This window comes from Equus caballus, chromosome 17 (genome assembly GCF_041296265.1).
Source record: "Equus caballus isolate H_3958 breed thoroughbred chromosome 17, TB-T2T, whole genome shotgun sequence".
In the NCBI taxonomy this organism is placed as follows: domain Eukaryota; kingdom Metazoa; phylum Chordata; class Mammalia; order Perissodactyla; family Equidae; genus Equus; species Equus caballus.
Genome location: NC_091700.1, coordinates 17027517 through 17047508, shown reverse-complemented (window position 1 = coordinate 17047508; position 19992 = coordinate 17027517). Strand labels below are relative to the sequence as shown.

The 19992-nt window shown below is 55.4% G+C and overlaps 1 protein-coding gene across 1 annotated transcript; it reads right to left on the bottom strand.

Moving 5' to 3' along the window:
- Window positions 1–10346: 10346 nt before the first annotated feature.
- Window positions 10347–12520, bottom strand: LOC138918482 (ral guanine nucleotide dissociation stimulator-like). The gene is made up of 5 exons (XM_070240065.1): window positions 12396–12520; window positions 11777–11809; window positions 11282–11403; window positions 10985–11076; window positions 10347–10650 (listed from the first exon to the last, which is right to left on the bottom strand). The coding sequence occupies exons 1-5, from the start codon at window positions 12492–12494 to the stop codon at window positions 10589–10591; spliced, it is 408 nt and encodes a 135-aa protein (XP_070096166.1). The 5' UTR covers window positions 12495–12520; the 3' UTR covers window positions 10347–10588.
- Between the last annotated feature and the right edge of the window lie 7472 nt (window positions 12521–19992).

Here is a 19992-nt window from a genome sequence, read left to right as displayed (position 1 = left end):
TCTTCAAAAAAAAAAAGTCAACCACAACAAAAAAATAAACAATCTTATTGAAAAATGGGCAAAAGACCTGAATATATCCCTCACCAAAGAAGACATATAGATGGCAAACGAGCCTGAGGACAGACAACCACCGCCACAGGTCATTCGGGAATTTCAAATAAAACCTCAATGAGACACTTCTACACACCTATTAGAACTGATAAATGCAGGAAACTGACAATACCAACTGCACGTGAGGATGTGGGGCAAAGCAAACTCTCATTCATTGCGATCTGGAAAGCAAAATGGTACAGCCATATCAGAAGACAGTTTGGCAGTTTCTTACAAAGATGAGCATAGTCTTACCACACAATCCAGCAACTGCATTCTTAGGTATTTACCCAAGTAATTTGGAAATAGGTTTACAAAACACCTGTGGGCTAATATAGATAGTAGCTTTATTTATACTTTCTAAGCACTGGAAATGACCAAGATGTTCTTCAATAGGTGAGTGGAGAAAGAACCGGGGTACGGCTATAAAATGCATTATTATTATTTAGTGATAAAAGGAAACAAAGCATTAAGTCACAAAAAGACATGAATGAATTTTAACGCTTATTTCTAAGTGAAAGAAGCGATCTGAAGAGGCTATTGTAGAACACCAATTTTATGTCATTCTAGAAATGGCAAATGTATAGAGACAATAAAATGTCAGTAGTAGCACGGTCTTCATGGAAGAGGAAGGAGAGTCGAATGGATAAAGCACAAGGGATTTTTTAGTGCAGTGAAACTCTTCTGCATAATACTGTAAATATGGACAAAACCTTAGATAGTTATCAAAACTCTGAATTTTACAGCACAGAGAGTGAAACAATGTGTGCAAGCAAAAAGCCACGTATGTGTCCAAGAAAATTCCCGAAGTGAATGAAAACTGTGGAAAAAATCTAACTGTATTACAAATGTATGAAACAGTCTGAATGAAGGGAGTGGGTGAAAAGGTGCAGAAATATGTAATTTGGGAAGTGAGTCGAGTCTGTAAAACTGAAGATGAAAGAAACTGTGCAGACGCACTGTATTGTAGCTGATAAAGTTGTGACCCGGGGGGTATTGTTAACAATGCTGATACTTCTATCCATGTGGACTGAAAATGAGCAGATAAGTAAATGGACAGTGAACAGTGGGCACAAGGTTATTATTTGGAGTAGGAGTTTACAGATAAGCAAGGAGAAGAGGCTAGAATGATCCACGTGGTGATAGAGTTGGAGACATCAGTGTGAACTTACTTTAGCTGAACATAGACACAGAAGGCTGTGTATAGATATATTTATAGGTGTTTGAATACACACAGGCTACTACACACAGATATATTTCCCTGCTATGTCCGCTGAAAGAACCTAATGCCCTGACAGCTGCAAACACACCTGGTACCCAGGTCTTAATTCTAATACCACAGTCCAACAAAAGGAAACAGGGCTCCTTGTAGAAATAACCAATTCTAGGATTCGGGAAGGAAATGTAAGAAAATGAGACTAAAGTGTCATTCAACATAAGAAAGTCATGAAATGCTACTCAAAAAAAGCCAAGAATGCTGGGGGGACGCCAAAGGGACACATCGACTAACTGAAGGAGCTTTCAATCGCCAAAGCTGGAACAACCTGAGCAACAAAATAAATAAAGTTGTTGGATTATAATCCGGAGAATGTATGAATATCAATACTGTACCAATGTAAATAACTGAATAATAAGGAAATGAAAAGACACAAATCTCCTGTGCGGGAGAATACCAATGATTCACTCGGACATTCTGCTCTAAAGGAGGTCGAGGCTAACTCTCCGCTTCTTAGGCACGGGCTGCACAGACAAAAGTCCCTACAAAGGGCACGGTGTGGACAGAGGGGACAGAGTGACTGCGCAGGGGAGACATCTGACAAATGCTGCCTCAGCCAGGTGACCAACATTAACATCAATGGGGGGAAGTCACAGGGAGAGCATGGACCCTTGAAATGATGAGATGAAAATTGCAATTTACCTCTCTGATCTTCTTGCCCCAAATCCATAATCCCAATCTAATCATGAGAATAAAACAGACAAATTCTGTTGGAGAACATTTTACGAAACACCTGACCATTACTCCCTAAAACTACCAAGTTCTTCAAGAACAAGGAAAGCCCGAGAACCTGTCACAGCCAGGGGAGGCTAGGCAGAAAGGACTAAATGTAGTGTAGGATAGCAGACAGGATGTGTTCATAAGAGCAGAAACTGCGAGCGGAGCTGAGGGAAACTCTCTGTACTATCACAGCAAGTTTTTGTAACTGTACAACTGTTCAAAAAATAAAGTGAATTAAAAATCAGAGTACTAGCGAAATGCAAAATACCTGGAAACCATGAGTTCTGAACATGTCTCCAGGCTCCATTATGCGCCCTGCACAAGCACTGTCACTACAGTCACATTCTTCATGAAATAGGATAATGATACCAAATTCATAGTTTCTGGGAGATTTAAATAATGAATATAACATTTCTGGCATTGTTTCTAGTAAAAATTCACTACTTAATGGAAAAATTAATCGGAATTTTGGGATACGTTATTTTTCACCCCTCAGAGACCCGCTCCTCTCCTTCCACTCCCAGGGTTCCTGGGCTGTTTCCGTCCCTCAGTCTCTCTCACACTTTGAAAGCAGCAACAGTCTGTTCCTCACATTGACCTGGGTGACTTTTCCACAGAGCAGACCTGATCATGGCTGTCCCCTCGCAGGAAACCTGCACTTACCGTCCACTAATTTCAGAATCAAACCACAATCCTGTGGCCAAAATATAAGGCTCTTTCTTAACCTGACTGTGTTCTCTCTGACCAGGCTCATTTCCCACCCTCTGCTATGCAGGATTGGTCAAATAGGAATAATCTGCATTACAATTACAATGTCGTATTGCAATTTTATACACACACCTTCCAGTCTAATTACCCCCTAAACGTCCTCCTCTCCCAGCTCATCCTGGAGTGCTCCCACCTCTCGATCACCTGGGAGAATTCCAACACCTTGTTCAAGGCTGAGCGCAGTCACAAGCTTGTCTGTGAAGCTTTCACTAGACTCTCACTGAAGAGTCAACCTCTTTGGATAGACTTCACCAGAGTTCAATGTCACCTCTGGATATTACATTTTTTTACATCTCCCATCATGTTTAGCCAATGAGTGCCTTGTGAGAATAAACAGTGTCTTAGTCATTACTTAACATCCAGAATAAGATTTAGTGCCTACCATACATCAATTGCTGGGAAAAAAAAGATTTTTTAATGACTGCAAAAACAAACTATTGAAGGAGGATAAACAGACATTCCCAAAATGGGAGACAAAGAATAAACCATGAAAGACGGAAATACTATTGAGGAATGAAGACCCCGTGATGAAGCACAGACACTGGAAAAGACAGAACAGAGAAAGAAGCTTGATTCCCGAGTTTCCTTCCAGAATCAGTCTGTACTGGCAGGACTTGGTGTTACTACATTCTCTCTAACTTATTTTCCCTAGTGATGCCCCCAAAGTAACTACCAACAAAAAGGCTCCCTCACACCATCACACGTCCCCTCAGCACTTGTGAAAATGCCGTGCTCACCTAGATGTCATCACAGAACAGCCTGAGAGCACCAATCCACTTTCCTCCGTGGACGAGTCATCGTGTTGGAAGTCACGCCTCTACGAAGGTCAGATGGCCCCTCCCGGGCCCTTTCTCACTTGCTGTCAGCCAGGTTCTACGCTTGACACAGCCCTGCATCATCTCATTGGCTTAACAACTGCTGCAGCGCTGAACACAACAGCAAGCCGTTACCCTGTAAATATCCGTGCAGATCATTCACGCAGATGCTAGCGCTGAAGTGACAGGAGTGCTTCACATGGTGACCTGTTATTAAGTCCAAAAGTTTGGTCACTGTGCCGACCCAGAATCTGAGCGGCACCGTCACGAGGCAGAGAACACCAGCTGCGGCCCCTTCTGCAGAGAAAGCCTTTAAGCGACCTCCCGAGACACCTTCCCTTCTCCAGGGAGCAGAGGAACATCGCCTCATCTACTCAGAAACTTAATGCCAATCACGACACGCCAGTTGCAACAGCATAAACACCAGCAGGACCCAATGGTGACAGGAAATACCTCTGCTTCCCTCTGCAACTGCTTTATGATCATAGACCAAATCCTTCCCCAAACCATCCTGCTCAGCATGGCCTCAAAAGCAAGGGGCTGTCGCTCTGAACTCCTACAAAGAAATGCTGCCCTGTGTTTCCTCCGACGCTTGCGAATTTCAGCCTCGACAGGCGATCCCAGTAAAACAGAGAACAAGAACAAGAACTCAGGAGGCCCTTCGACCGTCCCCCAACCCACCGCCCTCCCACAGGAAAGCAGGGCGTCCCCGTCGTTCCAGGACAGGGAGCTGTGGGGAGACGGGAGGCATCCACACCAGGCGAGGCACAACCAGGTGAGTCGCGGGGAGGCAGGGAGAGAACCAGGCGGCCTCCCGCTCCCTCCGCCCGGACTCAGCCGGCTGTCCCTCCCTCGAGCCCCTGAGAGCGGGGAGCTCAGCAGGCTGCCTCTCTGAGCCTCAGACAGCCGCCAGGACGGCCCCGCCATCGCTGGGGAGCGGGGACGGAGGGGACGGAGGGGACGGAGGCCCCGAGGAGCCCTGTGCAGCCCGCGAGCCCCGCGCCCCGGCCCTCGAGGACAGCGCCCCGCCGGCCTCAGCGGACACGGCGGGCCAGGGCCGCGCCGCCGCCCGGAAGGCTGTCCGGGACCCGTGCCCGGGCTCAGGGCGCGTCTCCCCTCGGAGCGGCCCTCCCGCCCCGCTGCGGCCCTGCCCGCCGTCCTCCGAGGGCCTCCTCGTCTCCGCGGAGCCCCGTCAAAGCGCTCCCGCCCGGGCTCCCCGCGGAAGCGACGCACGGACCCCGGGGGCCTCGCGGGCCAGGGCGGCACAGACCGTCCTCCGCCGGCCGAGCGCCCGACGCGGCGCGCGTTGGACCGGCCGCTCCCGCCCAGAAGGGACGAGGCCTGGACGGGACAGCCCCCGGGCGCACTGGGCTGAGGGGAACCGGATCGTCGCGGACGCCCGCGAGGCCCCAGCTTGCCGGCTCTCCGCGTCAGGCACGCCCCTCACGCCGGTCTGAACCTGCAGCCCCTTTCACCGGCTCCACACGGTGGCACCGCCACGCCTGACGCGGATGTCTGGGGCTTCCCCATTGGCTCAGGGGCGGGGGGCGGAGCTAGTGAGGAGGCGTGGCGAGGGGGGAGGCGCGGAGACAGAGGAGCCGGGGCTGCAGCCTGCAGCCTCACAGGGGAAGGCCCGAGAGCATAACTCTGAGTGACAGGCAGAGCGGAGAGGCGGGGCGGGGGGGGGGGGCGGGCCGAGCAGGGGGCGTGGCCACAGAGGGGCGGGGCAGTCGAGCCGCCCTGAGTTGGGAGACAGCAGGAGCGCGAGGAGCAGTGTGAGCGGAGAGGCTATGCCAGCTCGGGAGCAGAGCGTGTGAGGAGGCGTGGCCAACAGGACGACCCGTGGGGGCGGAGCCCAGGCTGGCCAACTGCCTGCTCACAAACGCCTGGAGCCGCGCCCCTCCCGCCCTCTGCCTGCTGGGAAATGGAGTCTTTTTTTACTGGAAACAGAGAAGCTGCGTGTCTCTGCCCCTTGGCCTTTGGGAAATGTGGTCCACAGTCGGACCTTCGGATCAGATGCCACAGCCCTCCATGCCAGAAAATCTCAAATGAACATGCTAGATCATTGATAACTCTATGTTTAATTTTTTCTAAGCAAAATTCACCTTGAGGTGGAAAGTGGCTCCACGAAGTTGAGTTTCGTCACCCAAAATAACTGCAGTATTTTCCGTATTCTGCCTGCAGGAACCAAAACACACTTGTTTGGGTAGGTTTCCCAGGTTTTCCCTGTAAATCGAGATGAGGCAGTAGGTACAGTCCCGGACAAAGACAGAAGAAAAGAGACAAATCCATTTCCGGCATCCACGGCCTCTGACTCTGTCTTGACCCTGAAACAGAGGTTTTCAGCATATTGCTGCTTAGGAAGACAGAGGCTCGACACAGGAATGTGAACAGCAACTAGAGAAAGCTTTGTGTGCTCGCCCCTGAGGGCTTCCTCAGGGACCCCATGTGTTCTTAGATTTTTCCTAGGTAGGAGCCATCCTTCTTTGTCTCTTTGTATGCCCTGGGACTTTTGGCAGAAAACTTACCATTTGGAATATTATGACGTGACAACTAGGGAAATCATGTTTTCCCCCTCCCCAGCATTTCTGGGGGATGCTGACTGCAATCGATGGTGATAGTTTCTTTAGGGGATACTCTGATCCAACCCTGAAAGTTCTGTAGTGTTTGTCATGTGTGGCCACTGAACACTTGGATCTGTTAGCCTAAGGATCTTCTAGAGATCCTGAGTTCAGTGGGTCTTCGGATGTCCTCCTGGGGAAACAGGGCGAGGGAACACTGTATGTGACGGGGAGAGCGACTGTCTGCTTTGGTGTAGAGAAAGAGCGTGGCAGACTGCATCCAGTTCTCCTTTCATTCTGGCACACACAAGACTAGGTTTCCTAGCCCTCTTGGTTTTCGAATGGATGTGTGGCTACTTCTGCCCAAGGCATCACTTTTAGGCCAAAGGAGAAAGGAGGGTGTGTAAGGCCCCAGGTGCTCTTTGTGTCCTTCAGTGGCAATGGAAGAAGGCGTGAGTTTCAGATGGTGTAGCAACAAGGTCATGGGGTCTCCATCAGCCTTGCCCAACGAGACTTGGGAAGCAGGGTTCCCTTCACCCCGGCGACCAATGTTTGATGTAAATCTGAGGAGAAATACATCTTGAGTCATGGATTTCTTAATCATTGCATTTAATTTCTTACCAGAGCATTACCTAAGGTTGTCCTGAAGATTACGATGACCTACCCTCTCAGATTGTCTAAAAGGTGATTCTCCCAAAGCAGAATTTCCTGAATCTCATGTTGCTATGGTCAGAAGTCGTGTCTGCTGACGGCTGCTTGTCACATATCAGGGCCCTGCCAAGAGACTCTGAGTCTGATGGGGAGTATTGCATGTGGAAAGTGTATGGAAGTGTTCTGGAGAGATATCCCTATGGGAAGGTAGCAAAGCAGAGATGGTCGCAGGAGAAGCTGAAGCCCAAGCCTGCTGCCACTGGGTCTCAGCCAACCCTCAGGGATCTCTGGAGCTGGGACGGCCCTTTGGTGTTGTCCCAAATTGAGACAAGGGAACCAGGCTTCTTACTCTCTTATCTGCCAGACATGGGCCCCTGGCTGTCCCTGGAGAGGGCTGCATCCTCGGATTAGGCGCTTCCCTACACTGTGGGAATGTCCTGTGAGGGACAGAGCTGTGAGCTGTCCTCAGCCAATATTCCCAGGAGCTGTGGGGTGGATGCCTTGGCCTTGAGCATGAGTCTGGGCTGAGTCTCAATGTTTCAACAGCACTTCTCCTTCACCGTGGTCTTCCTTCCCAACCCAGTTAACAATCTCCCCATGGGAGGATGTCCCTGGGAGGACTTATGTAGAGCTCTGCCTTTCCCTGTGATTGGCTGAGAGAAAGGCATGGGGGAAGACCAGAATCTCTCTCTCCAGCATTCAGACCCTCTTACCTGGGGGCTTCTGGAGAGCTCCAGAAGGGTTCCGACCTCGGCTGACAGTGCTGAAGTTGTTCCTGTAACAGTGGCCACGGATTTGCTGTAGTCGGGCGCTTGTAGTTAGGGAGAGTCCGATTCCCTCCAGAGAGCCAGAACAGTGTGCTCTCCAAGGTCTTGGCATCACAGGGACAGGCCTGCTAGACATCGAAACCCAGGGGCAGCTTGGCGAGTCGAGGGGCGTCCTCGTTGGTCTCCTCAAGGGTGAAAGAAAGGCCAGTCTATGCTGGTAATTCTTCCAGACACACCTAAGCCAGGGGGCAGCATTCGGGAGAATGGGCGAGTCATGCCACTCAGGGACAAATCCTAAACCAAGCCTAGGGAAAGGCAGGGTTCTGGACTCAGGTTACCCGTCCAGAGATGCTCCTTTCTTGGCAGATAGAGGGGGTGTGAACATGGTTCTCAGGGCTCTAGAACCCCCTGGCATGGCTCCCTCACTGTGATGAGGCAAATTGTGTCCAAATCAGCAAGACAGGTGTTCAGGGCACTGTGAGTAGGGGGAGACGGCATTAGGCTGGATGGTATGGCTGTCAACTGGACAGATTTTTTGTTAGCTCCCATAAATGGAAGATGCATCTGTGCATGGACCACACGGCAAGATGTTCTCGAGGTCCGTGAGTGAGGAGTACAAACGCCGTCTCATCGACCACTTTGGAAAGACTGAGTTGAATCCCAACGTGGCCTTGTTTTCACTTGCAGTGGAAGCCAAGATGCAAGCATCCATCCCCACCTTAGACCTGGAATAGTTTAAATGGCACCCAACTTAACAGTTCCTCAAACATTTTGAGCATTTCCTGCCAAGACCATATTCACCTGAGGCATTTCAAGGGACTCACATTGTTACTTTCTCTTCCCCTAAGTCAGCTCCTAGGAAGCCAGTTTTGGTAACTTCTGTGTGCCTTGAACAAGAAACATTTCATCCAGATTTGCTAATTTCTTTCCTCGTGGACTTCCACAACCTACTTCCAATTTGGAAACCCAAAGATGGGATGAATGGTGCCTCCTGTGTCCACAGCTGTACTCCCACAACAAACTAAATATTGCTACCTGCCGGGTCGGCTCTCAGGAGCACCCCAGTCCCGGAGGAGACTCTCTTGGGACACCCATGCCTTCATCCCAGCCCTGGGCTAGCCCTGGGACCTGCCACAACTCTTTCTCCTCCGAGGGACTGGACAGCCTTCCCCACCTTCCTCTGGCAAGTCTCTTTGCTGGGTGGCTGTGCCGCATCAGCAAAGACCTGGGCTGCCGGGGACCAGGATTGATCCTCAGCTTCCCGCTGTGCTGAGACGGCCTCCCTGGCAGAGCCCAGCCTGCCTGTGTCTGAGTGACACTTGCAGCCACCAGGAAGGAGGGGATAACTCAGAAGTGCCAAGCGCTTCACCCTGCCCTTGTCTTTCAGGCTCTTTCCAAGGGACGACATTGCAAAGGGTGGGTGGTCACGCTTTCGCTCCTGCTTCTGGACCCGGTGCTCCTGTTGAGCTCAGAGCAGTGTCTGTTTAGCACCCAGATGGGAAGCATTTCAGCATTTCCCTTGGTAAGGCTGTGTCCACGCACATCCACAGATCATCAGGTTGCTGACATTCCCCGCAGGACCCCCAACTCACACCCTTCTTAGGCTTCCTCTTTCAAAGCTCCCAACAGGAAAGGCACACATCCCCACGACAGAACCACAGCACAAGACTGTGGAAAAGAACACAGCCAGCCGAGGGGCTACACACTTGCTGGGCTCAGGCACAGCAACGACTTTAGGAAAATCACTAAAAATACTCCAGATTGTGTAAATTTGGGACTGTCCGACACCACGGGCCTGGGAAGCACACAGGCGCAGAAGTCACCCTCGGCAGCAGGAGGACTGTAGGGTCATTCCTGGTCAGGATGATGATGAGAAAGGCTGGGGGCATCTAGGGAATTTCTGCCCCAAGATACAATTGTATGCAAAAGTGCAGAGATGCTGAAAATCCTAGCTCACAGGGAGCACTAGGTTTATGGAGGGAGACCTGGCTGAGGCCCTAAAAGCTGCATCCCACAGCTTTCCCATTGGATAGGCAACAAGCAGGAAATGGTATTCGGAGTCAGGGACCAGAAGCCCAGGGGGATCCAGTCTAGGTCAGAGGTGAACAGGGAGCCCCTAGTGGGCCCGAGAAGGAAGAGTCCTGCCTGCCCATGGTCCATGTCCACAGGACCTTCCTCTGGCCTCGTCCTCTCTATGTGCACGTTTTGAGCTTTTGACGGTATTTTCCCCACTTAGAGCTGAAGCCATTGCGGAGACTGAATCAGAAAACAAGGTCCTAATCTGTGTGCAAGAGAAACCGGGAAAATGTTCCCTCTTCTGGCAGAGTGTCGAAAGGCAGCCACTGTCCTGGGCAGGACGTGTGCTAGGGACAGGCACGTGCTAGTTTGACAGACACGCCCAGCTTAGTGGTTGTGGCTCTGCCTGAGAAAACACCTCCAACCGCTTAGTCCCAAGAGGTCGGAGGGGCCATCTCTGCTCCTGGACAGGGTGAACCACACTGCAATGATCCTGTCCTCGGCGGGAGGGGCACTTGGGCACGTCCTTCAGTAGCCAGGGAGGGGACTGGCACTTCTCCCTTCTCCACATAAACTGAGCCGCTCACTCTGGGAGATTTCTAAATTCGAGGAGGAATGTGAGTTTCTGGATCTGGTTTCCATGAGCGCTGCGAGCGAAAGACTCACACCTCCACTCCCAGGATTAGAAAGAAGCAACAATTTAATATAATACTCAAACGGAGCATTTACCATTGACAACAAAATATGGCCCCGCCAAATAGGGAAATAGGTGCTGGGCAAAAGGGGGGAGGGGGAAGAGGGGTTGGTGCCTTCCCTCGTGGCCAACAGGGAACCCCAAGAAACGGATCACAAAGTTCTCCTCATCAGAATCAGGGGAGGTGGCCCTGTGCACCCTGAGTGTCAACGCTGTGTCCCCGCTGTAGCTCAGCTGGTCTCAGGAGGGTCATCGACCACCACCACTGGGCCCTTGGTTGGGGGTCTGGTGTCTGGAGAAAGAGAGGCATTTCCTGAGCGGCCTGCCCTGGAACCACAGTGCACACCCCATCCCGGCCCCCACTGCGCTCTGTGCTCCAGCCCTGTGCTCAGTGCTCAGTCAGCCAAGAGCACCCCATCTGTCCCTGACACAGGGGCTGATATTTAGCGTCACCCACTTCACAGAGGAGGAAACCAGTCCCAGAAACGTGAGTGCAATCGCCCAGGACGGGACTGCTCAGCAGTGGAGCTGGAACCCAGGGCCAGCTGTCTGCCTCCCCAGGCCCACGCTCAGCCTGAATGTTTCCTGAGCCCATGGTTTCAGCCACTGCCGGTCTGGACACTCACTCTGGCCTGAGCGGTTCTTCTTGCCTTTGAAGAAGAGTCGAATCTTTCTGACCCAGTGGTATCGGGGCTCCAGCTGGCAGGACAGGCTGTAGCTACAGGACAGAGCGGAGCTGGGAGCTCTCAGGAGCCACACATCACATGTGCATCCTGGAGCCTGCCAGCAGCTGGGGTCGAAGGGCCGCAGGGGTCGCCATGCAATCAGATCAGGGGCTGACCATGGAGCAACGGCCATGGGCTCTGGAGCTGGTCAGCAGAGAGAGGCTGCCCTGCCCTCCCCCAACTCCTGACCCGACTCACCTCTCCTCCTTGCTCAGGGGCTCCACGGCCTGGAACCAGGCCCCAAAGTGCTCGTCGGGCTGCACGGTGTACAGATTTGCAGCCTCCTGGAGCAGCTCGATCTCGTCCATCAGTTTGAATTGCTAGGACAGAGCAAGCACAGGATGCCCACAGGGCCTGAGTGGGGGACCCTGCAGGGCTCGTGGAGGGGGTGAGGAAGGGGGCAAGGGGCCAGTCTGGGGCCTTTGCCCACTTGGGAACCCTCCCTCCCTGCGATTCCAGTCAGGGCTTGCCTGCTCTCACACTTGGCCCAAAATAGCTCCTCCTCCAGGAAGGAGTCTTTGATGCCAGCCCTTCCCCCACCCGCCAATGCCATAGGATCCCTAGCTCTGTATATCGAACTGTGCAAATAAAGGTTCCACCCTGGGGATTGGGCCAGAGGGGGTCCTGCCCACTGACGGGGGGTCTCTGATTTCCAACCCCCACCCTCCCCACCGGGAGGCCGCAGCCGCTTACCTCATTCCATTTCCGACAGTTGAGCACATTGCCCTGGAAAGCAGACAGCCGCAGTCCATGAGAAACAGCCCCCTTGGGCCAGCACTAGCCCCCGTCCACACCTCTTGCAATGTTGCACTACTGCCAGTGGGCAGGCCCATCCAGAGCCCGGACTTGGACCTGGGCCAGTCTCTGGGCTCCAGAGCAGGGGGCGCAGAGCAACTGAGGCAACAGACCTTGTGACCCAACCCTCTCTGATGACACGTGGGGAGACTCAGGCCTCAGGCAGGAAGGGACAGCTCAGCCTCTGATGTGCTTCCTGACTGGGAGGGGCCCGACTTCTCTTCCCTCACTGGCAGGGTCAGAGGGAGAGGCTGAGTCCAGCTCAGACACCACCTCCTGCGGCCACACAGTCAGGCAGCTCTGAGCCTCAGCAGCCCAGGGAACCTGGACGGTGGCTTATGCAGAGCCTGCATCACCCACTGGGGAGATGGGCCTGACACCCCAACTCCCACACGAGGCTGGAGGCCCTGCTGAGAGGACCTTTGCCAAATGCAGAGAGCTCAGGGCTCAGGACAGGACTCTCTCCTCCCCACCCTCAGGAGCCTGAGCCCCCGGACCCACCTCCAGGCTCACTCACCTCCACATAATCCTCCATCGTAGCGTCCAGCAGCTCCAGGGAACGGAAGATCGTCACCAGGGAGGGGATGACACCCTGTGCCGCCATCGGGATGGGCATGGTGATGAGCTCCCGCTCTCAGGTGCCCCCATGAACCTTCCCCTGAAACCCCTCAGCCCAGCCTCCTGCCCACCCCACGCTCCCACACAGAGCAGCCTAGGATCCTCGGGATACCCCAACACACACAATTCCCTCCCCCGCTCCCCTCCAGGAACACCAAACTCCATCAGTCAAGTCCCAGGGCTGGCTGTTGGCCCCTCCCAGGGGCAGTGGCCCCTGCCCTTCCCCACCCCAAATCTGCCCTGCTGCCAGCCCTTCCAGGCCTCCTCCTGCTCACTGCCACTGCAGGCCCGTCATGCTTGGCAGCCACAGCAGATTCGCCTGAGGAGGAAGGCCCCTCTCCTGAGGGAGGTCTCCAGCTGGGAGGGGGAGCCCCCTCTCCTCTGACTCCTGGGCCCCTCCCCCACAGTCACCCTCACCTGCTGCCGCTGCCTCTCCTGGGCTCCCTGGCGGGCCCTCTCTGCAGTCTTTAACACGGAGGTGGCCTCCTGTCGGGGCCGAGGACAGGGTCAGTGCGCCCATACTCCCCTCCGCATGTCCCCCAAGGCCCCTGATCTCAGACCCTGGCCATCGGCTCCGGTCCCCTGCTGCCTCTGCTGCTCCCACCTCCAGGGTGCTCTGATTCTAGACCAGTCCCAGCTCCAGGACTCAGTCCTGTGTGACCTTGGGCCTGCCCAGGCCTCCCTGGCCCTCTTTCCTCAGCTGAAAAGTGTGAGGAGAACGTCACCTGCTTCCAGGAGTCTCCTGAGGACTCAGAGTCATCTGCGTGTCATCACTGCTCTGCCCTCACCTCTCGAGGAGGAGCCGGCACCAATCTCCTCCCGTTCCTGTCCTCCCTTGGATGGTAGCACCCCGCTGGGAGGCCTGCACCGCTGATCATTTCCCTCCACTTCCCAGAGGAGGAGACGGAGGCCCCCAGAGGGGCAGCGACTGGCTCAAGGACCCACTGGGAGAGGCTGCTCCCCGTGCCAGCTACAGGCCCTGTCCCCGCTGCCTTCATCCCAGCCCTGGCTCCAAATCTGACCAAGGCCCCGACCTCTGGACTCCAGGGGTGCGTCCAGACCCCAGCTGAACAGACAGGGAGGGGGAGGGCAGGGTGTCTTGGGGGACCTGGCCGAGTGGCCCCGGCCTGCCCCACCCTCACGGGGCTCTCTGACCCCCAGCCTGGGCCGAGCCTTGCCATAGTCTCACCTCCTAGGATCCCCTCGGGATGCTCCCCTCCCCCCTCCTTCTGGCCTCCTTCCAGATCTCCAGCCTCCAGGTTACCTGCACCAGCAGCTCCCTGCTCACGCGTTTCTCTCTCCTGACCCACTTCTTCCAGGTTCGAGAACTCTCCCTGCGGGGTGGGGAAAGAAAGAAAGAAAAACTGTGGGATGCTTGATGGCAAGTCCCATTTGTTTGAGAACCCAGCAGATCCAAACTGCCTGGGGCCTGGATGAGGGATTTCGCTGGGGTGTTCTGAGCTCTAAGGTCCCCATGGGACTGCGGAGGGGCCTCTCCTCTTGTCCCTTGGGGCCTCCATTCCCAGATGTCCCAAACAGATCTCTTTGGAACAGTGTTGGTTTCAGCTGCATAGAGGCTTCTGTTGCTGCAAAGGAAACACCTGACAATCTCCACCTGGGCTCAAGCCAGGATCTGGTCTGGAAGGAAATGAATCCCTGGGACGGAACTGCTGGCCTAAGGGCGCTGAGAGACTCAGAGACCCAGCACCCAGGTCAGTCCCTGTGCCCGGCGTTCGCTGTCTCCCAGGTGGTCTCAGCTGACTTTGGGGGACATGCCGGCCCAAATCAGGCTGCCTGGGCCACCTCACCCTCATGGTGCTTGGCTGGAGAGCAGACCACCCACTACCCACCTGGAAACTTGTCCCCAGGTGTCTTGGAGACGGGCAATGGCAGGGCTCTGCAGGGCAGAAAGGATTGTGTGGAGGGAACAGAAGTTCCCGAGGCCTCGGCACTCCTGGGGAAGCGAAGAGATGGAGCCGTGAGGGGGAGCTGAAGCTCTGCTGCCTCTGGTTTCTGTCCCCTCATGGACTTCCCCTGTCCTGGAGGAGACACATGTCCAGGGAAGCCAGGGAGGGCACACCTGCCACCCGACGAGTAACACTGCCAGGCACAAGGATTTGTAGCTCAGCACAAGGGAGGAAGTGAGCTTGTCCCCACTGGGACCTCAAGTCAAGGTCAACGTGGCCCTGGCATGAGGGTCAAGGGACAGTCCAGGGACTAAGACCCCAGACTTCAATCCTGAGAGCTGAGAAACAAGAGGCAATTCTCACGCATCCAGACGGGGCGTGCCAAGGCTTACCTCAGCCACCCTGATCCACACCTCAACCACCCTGGCCCTGTCCTGCGCTGTCATGCTCGCGTCCCCAAGGCAGGTGACGAGGATGCAATTGGCCACGGCGTTGTCGTGCATCACAGTGTCACGGACGGTGGGTGCCAGGTACTCTCGTTCCCTGTTGTCGCGCTCGGACCAGATGGAGCCGAGGCAGTGGGCGGGCACCAACGTCTTGAACAGCTCCTGCAGAAGATTCGGAGTGTCACCCGGTCCTGCCGCAGCCCAGCTCGGCGTCCACAGTCCCCCATAGGCCCAGGCAGGGTGAGATCAGAACTGGAGCTCAGGAAGCAGAGCATGTGGCCTGAGGCTTGTGGGAGTCCCTGGGTTTTGTCTGTGTCCACTGAATGCACCCAGTCCAGGATGACCCCGGACTCAGGACTGTGGGGAAGGGAGGGGACATTTGCTCCCAGCCCTGTCTCACTTCCTCCAAGCTCCAGAAGGCAGCCCACACATGCCCACCAGAAGGGCCATCATCCACCCATCCCAGTGCCCCTCATGTCCCACTCCCCATTCCCATGCACATTCCCCCCGAGGCAGGGACAACCCCCAGCTTTGTTTGACTGTCTCCACTGGAGTCAATACACATCACCTTCCTGATAAGTGCTGAGGCTGTCCGGGCCACCTGCGCAGATGGGGGATCCACCCAAGGACCTGGCAGCACTTCAGTGAGTGCCCATCCCCCACCAAAGGGCCAGACTCTGCCCACCTTCCACTCTCTCCCACCTCATTCATCGGCACAGCCACCCTGTACAGCAGGTGCTGAGTGTCCGTCTCTACCGTCCCCTGTTCGCTAGGGGACAGCGAAGGCTTGGGGAGAAAGAAAGCTGCCCAGGTCACAGTGTTGATAAGGGAGGGAGCAGGGATTTGGACCCAGATCATCGGAATCCCTAGCAGGGAATGGCAGGTGTGGGGCGGCTCATGGCACCGGGAAGGCAGGGGCCACCCACCAAGTGAGCTCCTCTGCTCACCGCAGCCATCCTCGTCAGCTGCTCTGCCACCAGCTGGGGAGGGAAGTCCAAGATGTTCGGCTTCTCCTCCCGCAGCTGGTCCTCGGTGGTCACGGCCCAGGGGCAGCTGGGCTCTGAAGCTGCCTTTAATGATGGCCCTTGCTCTGGTCCTGGAGTGGCCGACTCAGGGGCTGCTGGCTCCAGCTCTACCACACGTGGTGAGACTGGAGGTGCAGCTGGCTCCAGCCCGGGGGATGGCACTGGCTCTGGCTCTGGAAGTGGCAGGAGCTTTGGAACTGGCTCTGGAGCAGGATAAAGAGAAAGTTTCACCCACACACCTGACGGTTTCTGTGCCTTTCCAAAGATAGGAAGGGCTCCACTGCCTCTAAGGGAACGCTAGCCCATGAACCTCAACACAGACAGTCTTCCCAGACTCCAGTCCCCTCACCTCTCCGTTCGGCCTCAATGGCCTTGAGATGCTCCAGGTGGCCTGGCAGAAGGTAGGCATGGCCCTCCGCGTGGGAGCCACCAGAGCTGACGTTCAGAGTGGCCAGCTGCAGGGTCCAAGAGGGAAACCGCAGGGGCTCCCTGCAATCCTGCCCTTGGCCCAGCCAGGTTCCCAGCAGGAAATAGATAGCACTGCGTGGAGGCAGATGGGCCAGAGAGTCAGTGGCCTGGCCTTTCCTTAAACACCGCCCTCCCAAGGCACTCTTGTTAGCATCTGCGCCCCTGTGCCAGACCCTCCCCCTCCAGAGGAGGGCCCCATCCCAGCCCTGAGCCCTGGCTGGCTGTCCTGGCTGTGGCAGGTCTGCTCATCCAGCAGGCTGAACACAGAGTCTGTGAGAGTCTCTTGTTCCCACCGATACTCTCCTCCCCAAGGGTCTGGACACAGCCCACCCAAGCCCTGCATGAATGTGGGCCACTGGAATGAAGACTCCAGCAGATTTGGGAGCAGCTTGCTCACACACCTCCTACTATGGACCTGGCGGTGGTGCTCACAAGGTGTGGATGTGGAGAAAGGGAGGCAGGAGGGGCTGGGACTCTGCTGGGAGTGGGTCTCTAGGGGACAACGCAGCCCAGCCTCCCTTCCAATTCTCAAGGGGCCTGGGACCCATGCACAGCTCTCTTTGAGTCCAGTCCTGCCGGAGTGGAAGCCACCAGAACTCAGCCCTCCCATGGGAATCACAAGATGGGTGAGATGCAGGGTTCTCCCAGGCCTGACCCGGCCACAGCCTCCATCCTCTCCCCGCACCCTGTTTGCTAGAGACAGGAGGCCGTCCTTCTCGACCCAAAGACCACTCACTTTGGGAGGTGGTCCTGTCCTCCAGCATCCCGCACGCAATGGGCCAAGCTGCCTCCGTGTGTCCCAAAGGGGATGAGGGCATCGCCCGGGATGGAGGGTAGATGGGACCTGTGAATGATGTCAAGTGTGACTGTGTGACTCTCAGATTAGAGGGGAGGGCCAGGGAGGCTGTCTGCTTCAGTCACTGAGTGACACTTAGTGTGTCCAGAAGTCCTGCTCAGAGTAGGTCCTTCATAGACATTGTTGAATGACCTCCAACCAGAACCACCCCGGGTGTCTGAGTGGGCCTGTGGCCCCTCTGTGGCCCTAGAGATCCCTAATTGGCTACACCAAGGACAAGCACCAGGCCCAGCTGGATGGCATCTCAAACTCCTTGACAGGGTGCTCTCCAGGTGCTTTTCCAAACTCAAAAAGCCACAAGCCAGTGAAGGGAGAGGAAGACTACTTTCCGTGGGGGACAGAGAAATAATCACCACCAGCAACCACAGCATGGCCCACCACCCTCTCTGCAGAGCCGGGCACCAGGGCAGCACCTGGAGGGCTGATCCCATTCATCCCTGGGAGAAGCCTAGCAAGTTCATCCTCTCCCACCCCACGTTTCAGAGGAGCCAACTCAGGCTCAGAGAGATGTGGTGACATTCCCAAGGCAAGACACACAGCTGGCAGTGGGCAGAGTCACCACTGTGCTGAGGAGGAGGCGGGCAGTCACCTGGGAAACAGCTGGTCCAGCACCTGGTGGGCTGTGCTGGAGCCTGAGTAGCTGCAGAGGGAGGTGATGACGCTGCAGAGGACTCTGCTGGGGAAGGCTGGCAGCACAGTCTCTGAGAGCCTCTGCATCATGCCTGCCTGGAGGGCACGCATCCTGCAGGCCTCAGTGACAGACAGAGTGGACTCATCTTCACTCTGGGTGGGACGAGGAGGGACACAGAGTCAGGGTCACCACTGCGAACCACCAGCGTCATCGGGGTCTGCAGCTGACCCAGGAACTCCTAGCCCCTCCCAGACATCTGCGACAGGAGAGACAGGGGTCCCAACTCAGCAAAGTTCTGCGCTCTCAAAGTACAATCTGACTTTCGTCCTGCGAAGGACTCCACATTGATCTCCCTCAAGGCCATTTGCTCGCTGAGGGACAACAGAGCTCCCTCTGTGAAGAGCACCAGCCCAGTGAACACCCAACAGACACCCCTCTCTAGAGAGGAGAACAGAGGCTTTGGCATGCCAAGTGGCTTCTCTAGGTCCTGTGGCTCAGAACTGAGAACCGCCCAAAGTGAGGGCTGAGGGACATCCCCTCTAACTGCCTGAGGCTTCATCGGACCCTGACCCGGAGGGAAATGTTATGCGGCCACCTCACCCCTCCCAGGTCTGGAAACAGTGTACAGGGCAGTGACACGTTCTGAGAATCCCTTTGACTTTCAAACACGCTGATGGTTATTTCTTTTACATTAAAGGGAGTTTGGAGACCCTTGTTATCGAGGTTTCATTTTCCAAAAAAGGCAAAATTCAAAGATACTCAGGGCCTATTGGGAAGTGACAACGACATCAACGTTTTCTCTAATCTTCCTAGGAAAATGCAAAGAGTGCCCTCCTACCCTCCTATGCAGCTGGTGGGGAGGAGCGGAAGTCCAGATTCCTTTGGGAATGGGACTGTGGGACACTCATGGGGGACAGCCCTGTTAGGGTCCCAGGAGAACGGCAGTTTGAGGTTGGATTCTGGGCCTGCCCTGGTCATCTCAGGGGCCTGGGTGGGAAGACCCCTCCGTGCCCACTCTCACCTCAGAGCAGCCCTGGTTATTGATGGTGGCGCGGTGCAGCTGGTCCCTGTCCAGGGAGATGGAGTACCCGAAGCCATCCGTCAGCTCTTCCACCCCCTCCTGCGTGCAGCTCTGCAAAGACAGTGCCCGAGAGCCGGGCCGGGAGGTCTGAGGGGCCTGCCTCGACTTGGCCACAGGAGGAAACCCCAGCACAGGTGAGGTACCGAGCAGCATCTGCATAGACCTCTAGCCAGGGAGGGAATGAGATGACACCTGGAGGGCTCGGGACTAACCTATGGGTAGAGGAGCTTGGTTCCCAGCACCCACTCTCCCGACCTGCTAGCCACTACCTAGGCTGGGGAACACGACACACTGCCAGGCTTCCAACACCGAGCAAATGGCTCCTGCCCAGGGTGGGTCCCCGCTCAGCACCGCCGTCCCTCTCTCACTCCCCTCCGACACACAAGGAGGCTCAAATTGTTGTGCGGGTGGCATCCAGTTGTGGCCTAACCCTGTTGGCTTTCCCTGTGTTACCTGAGTGCTCCTCCTACCAATTGGACAGAGGCGGTGCTGGTGAGGGCAAAGCCAGTGTCTATAGTGACTGAAAAGGCTCTTTTTCTTGGCTTTCCTGAAGCCAGAGCCTCCACAACTCGGGAGACAGCAGGAGAACATCCTCTTGTCTTCAGTGTCACCACTCAAGTGGGCTCGATAGGATGCTATGTCTAGAATGTGGGCGCCTGGAGACCAGTGTGCTAAGTTCTGTTGGGGTCTGTCTCCAAGGAAGTGAGGTCACTTGCTCAAGTTTCCCTTACCTGGGCGCCTTCTTCAATCACACCCACCGAAAACCTCTCTGGGATCTTGACTGCTCACCCTCCTTGCCCATGTCACCTCCAGAACTGTACACAAATAGCCAGCACAGATCCCAACACAGGACCTTGAGACGGAACCAGGGTTCCAGCTTGAGGACATGCAGCTGAGTTCTGACCTCTTTTTTCCTACAAGCTCTGTCTCCTGGAAATGCCAATGGGCCTCCCAGGGCCTCCTCAATCACCCAACCTGCACGATGGGGACGAGGCCAGAAATATCTCCCTTGGGACATCCTCAAGTGTAGAACAGACAATAGCGACAACACCTGTGGTCTGGTTTCCATGTGTCTGATGCAC